Genomic DNA, 15,592 nt, shown 5'->3' with positions numbered 1-15,592 from the left:
GCAAAATGTCATTATATAAACATTAAATAAACAATAATAAATACAGGACAGGACAAATACAAAATACAAAATGAGTAGACAGTGCAATTTAGTACAGTATACAGTACTGGGCATATGTAAAGCGAGTTGTGCATAGCAATCAGTGACATGCTACCCTGAACATAGCAGTCACCGGTAGCAGCCAGAACAGTTCAGAGTACAGTACTGGTTTAGTACAGTACTCCAGCAGCAAGTAGGATAATGTGCAAGACTGCAACAGGAGTGCATAGTTTATTTGTGTGAGGTTTGACTTCAGCATTAGTCCAATGCAAAACAATGTGTGAGTGTGTGTATAGATATGTATGTATGTATGTGTGTGTGTGTGTGTGTGTGTGTGTGTGTGTGTGTGTGTGTGTGTGTGTGTGTGTGTGTGTGTGAGTGTGAGTGACTGTCTATAAGCATGTATAAAAGTGCCCATTTTGGAATCTGAATTGGAATTGGAGTTAGCCAAAGTTCAGGAGTCTAATGGCTTCTGGGAAGAACCTGTTGCACAGTCTGGAGGTGCGGGACTGGATGCTGTGGTACCTTCTTCCAGATGGCAAAAGGGTGAACAGTTCATGTGAGGGGTGTGTGGGGTCTTTCACAATGTTGGTGGCTTTCCGGATGCAGCGTGTTAGGTAGATGTTCGTGATGGAGGGAAGGGAGACCCCAATGATCTTCTCAGCTGTTCTCACTATTCTTTGGAGGGTCTTGCGGTCAAAGGCGGTGCAATAAAATACAGTGGATCAGTCCTCTACCAGTACAAATGTTCTGTTCTACTGTCTGTCTGTATAAAATACAGTGGTTTAGTCCTCAGTAGCATACATGTAGGTACCTTTCAGACTATTCCCATGGACAAGGAACATTTCATTAACTTAATTATTCCTTCATTCTCTCTGAACCTTTAATGAGTATTGCATGAGATCAGCTGCAAAGCAGTGCTTGGTCAGTAAATATATTTCTATTATTGCTTATTATACTACAGTTGTCTAGTTTATCTGATATATTTCTAGTTTTTAAAAGTGCACTGGCACACATTATCTTTAGGAAATTTTGTTTGCAGTTTGGTCACTGTGGGTATTGGTTGTGACAGGTGGTATGGTACAGAGACAACATCGACCATATCAATGTGATTGTAAGACATGCTTGCACTTTTAGTCTGCATTAGTGAGACCTCTGTTGAGATCCTGTTTTAGTTCAACTGAACAGAAATAATCATAAAAGTAAAGCTGATGATTTATATAAGTGAAGAAATGTGGTAGAGGTTGGCTAATGATTGCTTGGCAACATAAAACTAATGTGCCTGCACTTTAGAATTACAAAGTTGTTGTTTTTTTTTACATATGTGTATGTGTTTTTAGAAATTAATGACATTAGAGATTTCATGTTTTTAAATGTGTAACCCTTATGTGTGGAAGATTTATAGTTTCTCTTGCCAATTTCAGTGCAGTATATGGTTATGCACAGTTATGCACAGATAAAACATTACATTAATGTCCTTGTTTTCCAGAATAGTGCATGTAGCAGATTACTTATAAAGAAATGTAATTGATATCAGTAGACATCACTTTGAAAAGATGCCCTGTGAGCCTCTTTCTCTCTGTTGTGTTTGGATCCACCATTGGCCTTCTGATATTTTGTTACAGTCTTAAATTAGTACTTGAATTAGGATGATGCTTATTTCCTGGAGATCATTATTTCCTATGGAGACAAAAACTACTATACCTTGTCCTTGAGTTTCTTGAAGGGCACATTAAAATGTAATGTATTATTATTATTATTATTATTATTATTATTATTATTATGCAACAAAAAAACATACAGATATTTTTGTACAGTAGTCATGGAGACTTTCCTGTTGACTGTGGGCCAAGTTAGGTGAGCTGAATGTACAAGTAAGCCCTTAAGCTCTCGCTCCTGAAAACATTCTCATTTCCTTTTTATTCCTCATGTTGCCCACATTTCTGATGACAACACTTGACAATGGTAGGGCAGCCTGAACTGACCAGAGAGTGTAGATAATAATACATTTAGATAGGGCAGATGCACTGACACTTAAAAAATTACTCCCTAATGTCTTTATATATGATAGCCTTGAAAATGTTAATTTGATGAATGGCTTGCTAGCATGGTTTTTACTCTGCAAGGCAGAGGAAAAGGTTAATTAGATTATACTGAGATATAATCTCTGTGTTCAGAGTGTAAATAGTGAGCCTGAGCACAACTCACTGTCTTGTGTGTAGTTTGTGATTATTTTTGCATTTGCCATCTGTTACCATATAGCATGGTTTACTTTTACAATACGGATAATATCCATTAGCCTTTTAACAACCAAATACATTCATTTCAACAGGTAATTAGAGGGTCTTGAAAACTTTCAGTGTACATTCTGAGGTGAGCAGGTGTCTATCAGAAAGGCTATTGCAACAAATGGATCTCTTAATAAGTCTCTGTATTGATGATAGCCTTTAGGTCACTTGTTTGAATGATTTAAATTGAACAGGTGTTGTTCCAGTGAGCGAGTATGTATCAAGGTTGTTGCCCCTGCTGGTTTTCATATTAAATCAATGCTCATCATCAATAATGTCTTTGAAAAAATAAGGATTCAAGAGCTTGTTTCAGGTTATGATTGGTGGAAATATATGGCAGGTATTTCCTTTCCAGAGGTAACAAGCAGGCTATATTGCAAATATTGGTTACTAAGAGTCTGTTTCATTTTCAATTGAAACTCTCAAAGAAACCTTTGAATATGCCAAAATGAGCTACTGTCCTGTGGTGAACAGTTCATGCAAAATGTGGTTCTGTAGTACATGGTTCTGTAATTACATTCTATCATTGGAATCTCCTGGCAGACTCCTGCAGCCTCAGTCTTGGAGATATTGTGTAGGAATGAGAGAGAGAACAGGCTCGTTACCACAAGTTATCACCCTCCCAGATTGGCCTATTTGAAAACAGTGGTCTAGGGAGATGAGTGGCATTGGGTGCTGCTTATTATCTAGGTCAAGTGAAAGGGGCATTCTGCCATAAGGCAGCTACTGATCCCAAAGAATGGTTCTTTAAAACACACATACACACACACACACACACACACACAGGAGACTGTTGTTTCAGAACCCTGGAGAGCGATCAGTAGCCCTATAACAACTTTGTGTCTTCAAGAATGTCTGTCTCTCCTGCTGGCACTCTGTGATTAAACTGGTGAAATGGCAGTTGTGCAGGTCTATGGAATTCAGTCACCTTATCTTACATTTGGCCAATAAACTGTGAATTGTGAGTAAAAATGTTTACATATTCTTTGAATAAGTTATTGTTCCTCTGTATAGGCTCTTGTTTATTTCAATAGACACTGTTGTAATCTGGATGGAAGCTGTTGTCATTTACACGTCCATGCCTGCATTTTATTAATAATTACAGTTAATTACACATCAAACCCAAAAGGGCCACAACATACTCAGGGGAAGAGGTCTTGCATTGTCTCCACCTATCAGAAAGAGTTCAGCTTCCAAGAATTTATTACAGAGTGCTGTTTCTCCTATTGGAGAGTATATTTGTGCCTTGTGGTTCCATGGCATGCAAACAACAGTGTTGACAACCTTTGTTATTGTAACGGTGAGCGGCAAGGAGGCGGGCGCATTTGCGGAGAAGAGCGAGATTTATTATGGGCAAATCCAAAATCAGAGTCAGTATAACGGTCTAGGGTCATAGAGCCAACATGGAGATGACGGGGATACATGGTAAAAAAAAGCAAGGGCTAGGATAACTGAAGGCAAACAGGGAAAGCATTCCAGAACAAAGACTAGGAGGAAACGTACAGAGTTAAGGAAAAACAAAACGGCTAGAATAACAGGTTAACGCACACGGAGGCTTAGAAACAAAGACGGGCTTACATACATCCAACACGTTCAAATATTCAATATATTCCACACAGGCGCACGCAAGGGGAAAACAATGAAATTCACAAATGCAATGAACCTAAACGCGAACACAGTGAACAGCCAAGACCAAGGCCACAAGGCAGGGTTTAAATACATACGAGGGACAGGTGTGGAAAATCAAATGAGGGGCGGAGAAAACGAACCTACGGAATGGAACTAAAATACACAAGACAGGGAAAACACGGAACATGGAAGATGGGAAGGACTAATCGTGACAGTTATGTCCAACTTCTGTACAGAAACGGATCCTGGAGTTTTCTTGCCAAAGCTACCATGTTACAGCACCTTGCCTTTTATAGCACTTTTAACAGGACAAGGATTGGCAACTGTAAATTTAGGCATATCTACTCACCGTCTTTGTTATTTACTAAGGTTTGTAATTCAAAATAGACCTGAAGTGAAATTTATTGTGGGTAGACATGGTAGGAGCGAGATCAGTGCTGAAAATGCTGTGCTATCACCTAATTTTTCCAATTAAGCATGCCAAATCAGTCTATCTTGTTTTTGGAACTTATGATCTAACATAGCAACCAGAAATAGAGAAAAAGTGAAAATGAGCAGAGCAGTTCAGATGTAGTAAATTCTCTACCTGTGAGAAAAAAAAAAAACCATTCCATGTTGCCTGTAATACAATAAAAGTAACATTTTAGATAATGAGGTAGTGTTTTGTTGTTGTTACTGCTCTCAGTTGTTTGTTTTGTCCAATTATTCCCTCAAGCTTAGTTGTCACCAGCTAGCATCCACGGAGTCTTCTCTGTTGTACTGCACCAGTCCTTCTGGAAGAAGGAATGCAGCTATGTGCTTCCTCTGAGACATGTGAAGTCTGCCACTGCATATTTTCAAACTGCTGGTCACATTACAAGATGTCTGAACCTGCTTGACTACGCAGTTCTTTATGCATGAGTTACTCTATTGTTAAGAAAGAGAGAAATATATACAGTTCATCATCCTCCTCCAATAACACCAGCTGACCTCAGGGACACTCGCAAGCACTGAAAAATGTTTACTATTGAATTTGTTGAATCTGATAACATTCACTTAAACATATTTATTTTTGAATATATAGAAAAATCTATCAATTCTAAGGTTTCCAGAGATGGAGACCATTTCTGACAAGTCAGTTTTCATCTATGCAAGCAAATTTTAGGATGTTCAAAATGGTAGATGTTTAAATCGTATTTATTCCATGGGATTATAAAGTTCAAAGATCAGTTTAGATAAATTCTTTCCTCCACTGATCCATAATAAAGAGCTCTACAACATAAAAGTTCTTTATTAGATATTTGTAGTATCCTTTCATCATGGCTGCCATAGCATCAACAGGCAATACAAACAGATACATAATGTTCTTGTGTACTACACTGCAATTTTTACTATGAATACATCTCTAACTGAAAGATTGGGTTATGCTAAGGTTGGTCTAGTGATGTTATCACATCTGCAGAGAGGTGAACAAATGGTATGATTAGATTTGTCTCATTCTCTCAGAACATGGAAATAGTTAGTAGTGAGGTAGTACTTCATTTCCATTACCATGATAATAGCATTATCATTTAATTTGCTCTTAATCTGCTTTAGCAAAATTGCTTGCTTGATGTTTGAGGCAACCTGGTTTATTGCTTTATACATCCCTTGAAATAATTAATATTTCTGTTAGTCAATATTCCAATATTTCTTAAAATAGCAGAGGAGTTGTGAAGCCTAATCACTTTCTGTTAGCAGACAACTTGCATGCCTTCTCGTTTTCTACCTTTAGCCATGCTGTTGCAGAAAATGGAAACATGCCTTAAATTAAATAGGTAATGTGTGAATTATGTATAGAAGAAATGTGTGTGTGTGTGTGTGTGTGTGGGTGTGTGTGTGTGTGTGTGTGTGTGTGTGTGTGTGTGTGTGGGAGTCTCACACATATTTGTTTGTCCAGAATTTTCAAATGTATGACATCACTGTCTTTATTTTGTCACAGGAACCTGAAGTTAGTGTGCCCTAAATTCTACCAAGCTGTTAAATTTGCATCAAGAAGGATGTCACATTGGACCTTGTTTAGAACAACATCTGTGATGCAAGGCTGAATCAAACCCCCATCTGAGCTAATCATCTCAGTTATGCTAATGTCATCTTACAGATTGAAACATGCCATATCACTTCTGAAACAGGTAAGAATTTATCCTGAAAAAGACACCACTGCTATATGACGATAGTACTGTGTATCACAGGGTGGACAGCATCTCTGCAACAAACAAAATCAGTATTGCTGATGTTACTGTCTTCTAGCACAGTCTCCTCACAAACCAGGCAGAAGCCATGGCTGACTGCAGAGGTCCATGTGATGCTGAAAACCTGGTACTCTGCCTTCACATTAGGTGACAAGGAGGTCTTCAAGAAGGTAAGGGTGAATTTTCCCCACACCATCAGAGAAGAAAAGTATAACTATGCATGGAAAATCCTTGGACACCAGAGACTTGCAGTGTATAGGACTGGACATTTAGGCCATTATTGACTATGAAATAGCAATAAGGGCCTGTAAAATTAATGCCTCCCTCCTAGATGTGCTGATGACTTCAGCGCACAATTCGAAGTACAGGATAACGATACTGTGAAGAAAACACCCTGTACTCTCTCTCCAGCACTGATCAGGAGGTCCCTATACAGACTGGACTGACACAAGGCTAGCACATTTCCTCACAGACATCTTGTTCCAGAGGTAGGCGGTAGTCCCCGCATACTGCAAGGCCACCACCATTATACCAGTGCCAAACAAATGTCAAATGTGACCTGCCCCAAAGACTGTTGCTCTGTGGCACTCACACCAATTATCCTGGAATACTCTGAGGCTCTAACCAGTAGACCCATTTCCTCTCCAAGAAAGCACAACAGTGTCCACTTCCTGCAGAAGCAGAGGAGAGCATAACCATCCACTGTCAAAACCATATATTCACCTGTCCTATTCCATCCAGGTAAAAACATTCCATCCAGGTAAAAACATTATTTCATAATAAAAACATTAAAAACAAACCAAAAAAAAACATTATTTCATAATGTTTTCATAATATTTCTTAATTTATTTACATTTGGCACAAATGGCATTCCATAGTTTCTTGGCATTATATCAGAATTTAATACAACCTTTTTACAGCAACTGATTTGGAAATCCAGCCTGCTGGGCACTAAACCCTTCTTTTGTAACTGTTCAGTATTTATCAACATAAATAACTCACGTATCACCACACCAAGCATTGGCACAATTTAGGGATGTGTGCTTGGCCCAATACTGTTCACTGAAGATAGGGGACTGTATCTCCAAGCACACCATAAATCAAGCAAAACCAAGTATTGCGGTGTGCATATCAGTAACCTCGTCTGTACCACCTAACACACACCCCACCCCACCCCAAGAAAGCACAAGGTATGAGGTTGTGAAGATTTACTGTGGAGGCTGTGATCTGGGCAAGTGCCTACAAGACTTTAACATTCATAAAGATGAGCATTTTAAAGGCAATAGGTTCTACTATAATAGCATGCTGTAATAAAGGCAGTAGGTTCTACTATAATAATTCATGATTCAATCTTCATTAAAGCCAAATGAATCTTGCACAAATCCAAATAAAATGCATTTCAATGTATTCTAGTCAACCATTTCAATCCCTTACACTGATGAGGTAAAATGGTTGTTCAAATATTATTTATGGGAATTCTTCCTTTGGTGGAGATGGGCTCCCTGAATAAAATGACATAGTATTTAATATTATTATTATGTACATGTAAACCATATATTCATTTAATGTAGATTTTAATGTTCATGGATCTAAAGTATTTAGATCGGATGTCATGGAACTTCTCATGAAGACACCCTTCATATAAAATGTTATTTAAGTAAGTTTTTGAAAACATTTATATCTGAATCTCCTTTGCCAATAGTTGTCAGTTACTCAAGATGAAATTCCTCACCCCAGGAGACAGTCTAATTTGCATGTGGTGGTTTTTCATGTGCAGTAGCTTCTTCCTCATGAACTGACCTTTCTTAGTTGGACAACCAAAAAGTTTTTTTTTTTTTTTCAGTAGTCACAATATCGTATTTTTTTGACAATAAATGCCACCAGCAATGCACTGTCAATCTTCCGGGGGGCTATGAGAGGTTGCATGAATAAGTGTTCTTCATAAGAAGCAATCTGACTTCATCCGGAGTAATTGCCCTAATCTGCATGTTACTTACAACACATGGTCCATCTCATTATGATATTCAAATGTTTCAAGTATTTTCAGAATAAGAGACAGCTCTCCTGAGGTCCATAAAATTTTTATTTTTTTCCCCTTTTTTTTCTTGTCCTGAATTTCATTACTGAAATTGTGACACCCATAAACATGTAGAGATGGAGATTAGTAGAACCATGCTGCCCAATGCCTTTCTCTGTTTTTCTCTTAATGGTGCACGAAACCAGGAAGGTTACACACATTATAGAGAGGCATAGATACAAATCCCTGTGGACTGACAACAGAGACGAGTGCCAGGGTTCATGTGAAGCCTTCATCTGTTATTCCACCCCCAACTCTGCACAGCATGTGGTAGATAAAAATATGATAATGACAGGTTAACATGGGAAGAGAATCATGGACATATACTAAGTATGATTGGCAGCTGAGACTAAAATATAACGTTAGACCCCTTTTGACAGGAAGACCAGTGAAAGTGAAGTGTCAGTCAAAATCACCCTTTCCAGATAATATACAATTGAATTAAGAAAGGATGGCAGGGTCTTTTGCTTCTCTGTAGCCAAACAGCACATAATCCAATTAGAAACATACCGAGATGATTGTACATTTTAAAGATAATATGATACAGTTTTATATTTGCGCTGGAGTCGCATAAGTCTGCAATTCCAGTGCACTTCCCAGTGAGTTTACAGACTGCTGTGTTTTTGTTTTCACAGAAATGTGGCTCAGTTACAGAATTCCTGACACCAGATCCAGATAGACAGGACGGTTCATAACAAATACTGTGTTCTTACATTGGCGTAATGGCTGTTACCTCAGTGACTGCTGTATGCTGTAAGAGTATCTGCTAAAATGTCACAGTATGGTACATCCTTTGCACATTCACCTACTTTACCCACTTTACCCACTTTACCCACTTTACCCACTTTACCCACTTTACCAGCCATGCACTGGTCAGTGTTGCCCTATAGGTTGTTGTGATTATTGGTCCTGTCTTGCATATTTATTGTTTATACTTTGTTCTTCTTTTGTGCTGCACCATGGTTCTGGAGGAATGCTACTTAATTTCACTGTGTACTTGTATATAGGTACAATTACAATAAAAAGTCTCTTGACTTGACTTGAATATACAGAATAACATACTGTGTGTGTGTGTGTGTGTGTGTGTGTGTGTGTGTGTGTGTGTGTGTGTGTGTGTGTGTGTGTGTGTGTGTGTAGATATGAAATCTAAAATTTAAGGCATGTATCTTTTAAAAGGCATACACTTCTAATGTTGTAGACCTGCCTGAGTGTTGAATGTCTTCTTCATTCTGTGGAATTGTGGGATTAAAATATGACAAAATATAAAATATGCATGCATGCATGACTCATATATACATGCAGAGATTTATTTTTAACCAGAAGTGCAAAATAACTGGGTCATGACTAAACATCTTTACTTCATCTCTGTGGTTTTAAGTATGGCAAGACATGATTATCAGTCTACCAAGCATAAAATCACACAATTTGCCTTATAAGTTAGTCTGTCTCGCTCAATGGTCGAAATGTACAGATACCTTATACTACAGCTGGTACGCAGACTGCACAGAACGTGTTTCATTGAGGGAGTATAGAGGAAAGGACAGGTCAGCCAATGTATTGAAAAAGCATCTGGTTCTTCAGTGTATGCCACATGATGCTTCAGATGTTCTACCGAGATGCCCAAATATTGAATAAACTATTCAGGAAAGCTGGGTAGGGTCATTGGGACCAACCTGGATTTCCTGGAGTTTGTATTTCAGGGGAGAAACAAACAAATGGTAAAACAACTGCTAATCAAGGACAATTCCTCTCATGACCTCTGCATCCAACTTGTCAAACAGCAGATCACTTTCAGCTCCAACTAGATTGTAGGATGGAGACAATCGCTATCAGACTCTAACTCATCCACCCTGTGTCAGATAAGCTTTTGATCAATTCTCAGGAAAATGAATAGATGCAGGACACTCAACTTTTTACCATTACACAATTTCACTATCTACCATGTACCTGATTATTGTCTGATATCTATGTGTGCTTGAGGTCTCTCAGGGATAAATTCTCTCTCTCTCTCTCTCTCTCTCTCTCTCTCTCTCTCTCTCTCTCTCTCTCTCTTTCTCTCTCTCTCTCTCTCTCTCTATCTATCTATCTATCTATCTATCTATCTATCTATCTAAATCAATTCATTAAAATGTATATAATTTATTGAATTATTTTATGCTTCTGTGACCACCAGACATAATCTCTCTGGTATTATTATTTAAAATAACATTATTATTAAAAATAAGAAATTTGTATACATTTATCAGGGGTAGAAGAAGAGTGAACTGTTCAAATTTTGCTTGTTGGCCAGTGCACGAAGTTCTGCTTATTGGATTCACTGAAATGAAGCTGACTGCAGTGATGCAAATATAACCTGTTTGATTTATGCTGTCTGAATGAGAACAGTTGTGCATCATAGCAGAATGATATGATGATGTAAGACAATGTGCTATAATGGAATTGCCAATATCATTAGAAGCTGAAGCTTCCTAAATAGTATTCCTACAGCATAGCAAATTGGTAAGGAATCTCAGTCCACTTATTTGGATAATTTTATGTAGTTTTTCAACAGAACAGGCCCAATGTATTTTTCATCTCTCAGTTTTAATATTTAACCAATATTTGACTAACCTACCAACACTATATGTTCATGTTTGTATAATCTTACCAGCACTTTGTGTAACTGTTTGACAGGAGTAGACAATAACCTTCCTAAATGTATCTTCTGATTTGACAGGTTGGTTATAGGTGGATTATTGAATCAGACAACATTTAGAGATGCCATTTCAACTAACATAGCAATGGCACTAGGCACTATGTTATGTAAAGCTAAGTATTTGCCCTTTTTATTTTCTGCACAAAAAACATGACTTTATGAAAAAATCAATTTGATATAGGTAACATTGTTGTTCTTTTAATCTCAAATATTTGGGAATCACTGTATATGTCTACTATACATACATTTTTTAAATTTGTCACAAGATCAGTAGGACACTGTCAAAATATAATTTCTATTGCAGTGAAACAGATGAGATACATAATGTCATGCACACAATAATATTTCCACTCAGGTGCTCTTTGCCCAGTAATTTGGAAAGAGCACATGGTCACATGCACAGCAAAAACTTTAGATATGTAGGTTTAGATATATAAAGCAAAAATATTTTTAAATGATCAGAAGGGTCTGAAAGAGTATAATCAACATATCCATCTTACTTATATTACAGCACTAATCTATTTTTGTTTATGTGTTTTACTTTCTGGGAGAGAACCTTGATGCCAAACTCTGGCTCATGCACATCTCTTTTGGCACCAGCATCCATTCAGTCCAATAGATTACATTTCTCATGCCCACAGTGGAAAAGGTTTGTTCCTCTCAATATGCTCACTGGCTTATCACATTTCTCCAAGCTGAAGTATTCCAGTGGCTTGCATTGTCCACTGGATGCCTTTAAGACACAACAAATAACAAAGGCAAAACTAGACGACATTATGGACCACTCACTGTGAAAGGAACACCATTTTCTCTTTATATGGGAAAACATTTTTCTTTCATGGTTTATTATTATACTATATTTGTAGGGCCGAAAGGGTTTCTACATTTTAAAATGCATACTGCATAAAGCACAATACTGAACATTTCAAATAAAAAATCATTTGTGAGTCATCTGCAATCATTTGCATTTGTAGTGTTTCAGAACATAAAGCCACATTCTGTTTGATTGTGGGTACATTTGCTCTTCTACAGTGTTTTAGGAGCCTAATTTATTCTGCAGCATAGGGTGAAAATTATTTACTTTTCAGAATGCTGCAACACAAAACATGACAAGCTGACAGGGGTGGGAATGTTCTAATCAGTCTAAAGATTCACACTATATAGTGACTCATACACTACAGTGTTTTGGTAAACATAAACATAAGAGCCTGAATGATCAGTTCTGTATTTTTCATAGATTGCTTTCCAACTTTTAATGATTGCATACCAAGTGTAATTTGATCATATAATATATATCATAATATATAACCTGGGGTGCACATACAGCAAACCAATTTGTCAGTAACTAGGGTTGTGCTTTACTAGTTCCGTATCTTGACTGCCAGGACAGTTTCTCCTAAAGCCTTCACCATCACAGTCATTATTCTATAGTCATATCACACTTTCTGGAGCTGACTGATTCATCTGTCCACCACTTTTGTTGTGCACTGTTAGAATGTTCCTGTGTGCCCCTGGCTTTCTGTCCTCCCTGCTTTCCTTGGCTTCCATCCTGTGACATTCCTGCGTCAAACCTTTCATTCGCAATGGCGACGGTGAGCACTTCAAAGAGCCAGTTAGAACCGTGTTGCTATCAGGCTCAGCTGGAGTGGCTCTGTCACGTCGATAGTGAGTCAGTCCCTTGCGGAAATGGATGGTGAACAGGCCGTAAGTGATGGGGTCCAGAATGGCATTGAAGAGGCCAAAAATAAAAAGGATGTGAGTGAGTGAGTGGGAAACAGTCTCCTCCAAGTCATCAGGGAGAAACCAGTACCACAGCCCCAAGAGGTAGTATGGCGTCCAGCACACAACGAAGGACGTCACGATGATGATGCTCATTTTCAAAGTCCTCATACGGGCCTTTGGAATGTTGCTGAAGGAGCGCCGCAGGTGGACCCCTTTTGAAGTCTCTGCAGGGAGGGCAGTATATTTTAGAATTGCAATCACTTTTACTCATGATGTAACTTTGCATCAAAAACCATAACACTGATTACAATAAATTAATGGGAAAGGACACCATTTTCACATTGCCAAATTGTCTCCGGTAATTTTCACTTATCTTTTAATTTTAGCATTTTTTGGGAGACATTCTCTTTTAAGTGTAGGCCAGTGGGAGAATAATATGCATGTAAGAATTTATGAGATTTTTACATCAAATGTCTTTCCAAACACTAAACGTATTGGCAGCAATTAAACATGAAAATAATAAATCAGAATTATGACCAAGATATTATTCCTGGACTAATAATAATTACAACTTCAGCTCCTTGTTAATTATCTTTATTGTTCTAATTTTGAGTGCTTATGACTTAACTAGGACCTACTGTTTCCTTTGGTCATTCTCCGAGAGATTTCCACCAAGATACGCGTATAACAGAAGATCATGATGACCAAAGGTAGCAGAAACAAACACACAAACGTGAACATGTTGTAGAGTGTCTCCTGCCAGTGCTGGATGAAACTCCCTCGTGTGGTGCACTGTGTAAAGTTGGCTGGAACTGTGATTGTCACAGTGTGGAATATTATCATCTGTTTGGGAACAGAAAGATATCTTAACATTACAGGTACCATCACATAAAAAGCAGTAAAAAAGAGGGCATATTAATCTTATCAAAGGAATTTTAAGTTAAACCAGAAAATTCTTCAAAAGGAATCGGCTGCTGGTAATTTTATGGGATCTTCATTTTTTGGATGTTGGTTAACTGTATGTGTGAAATCCTGGACCTTATTAAGTGAATGAACATTATTAACTGTGTGCTATGTCCTTATCCCAGCAAGAATCCTTAGCAATCAGGCTTTGTCCACAGAATTACCCTATGGAGAATGTGATGTTTAGTACAGTGAGCAACATTAATAAGACATGAAGATCAATCAATTAACGTTGCACTAATTCTGTATTTTACAAGTGTTATTAGTCATAAGAGATGTGACAGAAGACTATTCATTAAATTCTCTGCAGCATCTAGGTAAGATTTTGTTAGACTGGAGAACTGAGAATATTTCACTTGCAGAATAGTACTATACCATAGTACCATAACTATGGAATTTACTATGCCCTACAATTTTGATGCAATACCAGAAGCTATCTGCAGCTACATTTCCTGTGAGTCTTATGCCTCCAAAACAACCTAATTATGTCCCTGTGATTAAAGACCTGTCACATAGCACAATTAAGCTCACATATTAAAGGACAGAAGCAGAAAATAGTCATAGCACATGCATTCATTTATACACAAAGCAATAAAATATGAAGCCAAAGTTTAACATGAGGCACATTTTTTTAAGTACAAAGGTAGGCTGTTACTGCACAAGCTGTTGCGTCTAAACACAAGGTGTTTTCTCTACATGATTTCACATCTATTTGGCCTTTGGTTTTTTTCAGTAAGTGTACTGTACTCAATGCAACTGCACAGAGCAGAAATGAAGGAAGGAAGGGAAAAAAAAAAACAAGGCTTTTTGACTGCTTACCTGAGGGATGGCAAGCACAAAGCTCATAAGCCAGGCAGCACTCAGCATTACCTTGCTCTTCTTTTTGGCCTCGCTGATGGCCAGTGGGTTGAGGATAGCTGAATGGCGATCCAGGCTGATCACAACGGTGACAAAGGCACAGGAGTACATGGCCACCAGCTTGAGGAACATGAGGGTGCGGCAAGCCAGGTCGCCGGCCTGCCACTGCACCGTGAGGTTCCAAGCCGCGTCCACAGGCATGACGATGAAGGTCACCAACAGGTCAGCCACAGTCAGGTTGATGATGAGGATGCGCACGTGCGACTTGCGTCGGGTGCTGGTGCTGGCCGCCCACAACACAGCCAGGTTGCACGCAGCCGACACCGCACACAGGGTGAACGTGATAACCACGCGGGCTTTGGCCGCTGCTGAGAAGGTGGGCAGCCGCAGCTCCGCGGTCCTGCTGCAGATGGCGTGGTCACAGGTAGCATTCGAGGTGCTGTCGGTCCAATGCAGAAATGTTGCAGCTGTGCTCAGAGAGCTTTGATTCATCTCTAAAGTTTTAGGGAGAAGGCTGGCTTCAGTTGTTCCTCTTCATCTGACATAAAGTTGATGTTAGGATAGTGGATTTTAGGATAGAGGAATTGCATGGAAAGAAGGGGCTCTTGCACATAATTTTGCTGTCATTCCAAATTACCTCTTTGGGAAAAGGTGGAATATTAGTATGGACTTAGTTACAACATAATATCAAGTGTGCAATTATCCAGCCTGTAGAAGCAGATGGCAGAAGTATGAAAGTGTAGAAGGGGTCTTCAACCAGGATGCAGGGCTGACATCCAAATGTCATGTGTTGTCTACAGCTGGGGATGGAGGAGGACGCAGGTTCATGGAAGGGTAAGCACAGGTTCATATATTCTAACTGGCAGAGGAAGATAGCGCGGTCTTTCTCATCACTTTGCATTTGGAACAGCCTTCATACGTGTTCATCAGAGAAAGCGTAGGGTCTGCGTGGAGGAAGCTGCATGTAGTAAAACTTATAACAGACACAATAATTAACCATGAATAAATTGAAAGTAAATGGAAAAATGCATTGTTTTAAATATATTAATAGTGTGCTTGTTGGACAACGTAGTACAGAAATTCTATAAAGTAAACAAATAAATCCTGATAT

At 38.6% G+C, this 15,592-nt stretch overlaps 1 protein-coding gene across 1 annotated transcript; it reads right to left on the bottom strand.

Moving 5' to 3' along the window:
* Nucleotides 1-12,369: 12,369 nt before the first annotated feature.
* gnrhr4 (gonadotropin releasing hormone receptor 4) lies at nucleotides 12,370-14,697 on the bottom strand. The gene is made up of 3 exons (XM_027004597.2): nucleotides 14,443-14,697; nucleotides 13,299-13,503; nucleotides 12,370-12,884 (listed from the first exon to the last, which is right to left on the bottom strand). The coding sequence occupies exons 1-3, from the start codon at nucleotides 14,680-14,682 to the stop codon at nucleotides 12,370-12,372; spliced, it is 960 nt and encodes a 319-aa protein (XP_026860398.2). The 5' UTR covers nucleotides 14,683-14,697.
* Nucleotides 14,698-15,592: the final 895 nt, after the last annotated feature.

The sequence above is a fragment of the Electrophorus electricus genome, chromosome 4 (genome assembly GCF_013358815.1).
Source record: "Electrophorus electricus isolate fEleEle1 chromosome 4, fEleEle1.pri, whole genome shotgun sequence".
Classification (NCBI taxonomy): domain Eukaryota; kingdom Metazoa; phylum Chordata; class Actinopteri; order Gymnotiformes; family Gymnotidae; genus Electrophorus; species Electrophorus electricus.
The sequence above is the reverse complement of the archived record's forward strand: the minus strand, read 5'-3'. Positions and strand labels throughout refer to the sequence as shown.

Coding starts and splice junctions, on each gene's coding strand:
- gnrhr4 (XM_027004597.2), bottom strand. CDS start 14,682: ATGCCTGTGGACGCGGCTTGGAACCTCACGGTGCAGTGGCAGGCCGGC. Junction 13,504..14,442: donor TTGTGCTTGCCATCCCTCAG/GTAAGCAGTCAA, acceptor GTTCCCAAACAG/ATGATAATATTCCACACTGT. Junction 12,885..13,298: donor GAGAATGACCAAAGGAAACA/GTAGGTCCTAGT, acceptor CCCTCCCTGCAG/AGACTTCAAAAGGGGTCCAC.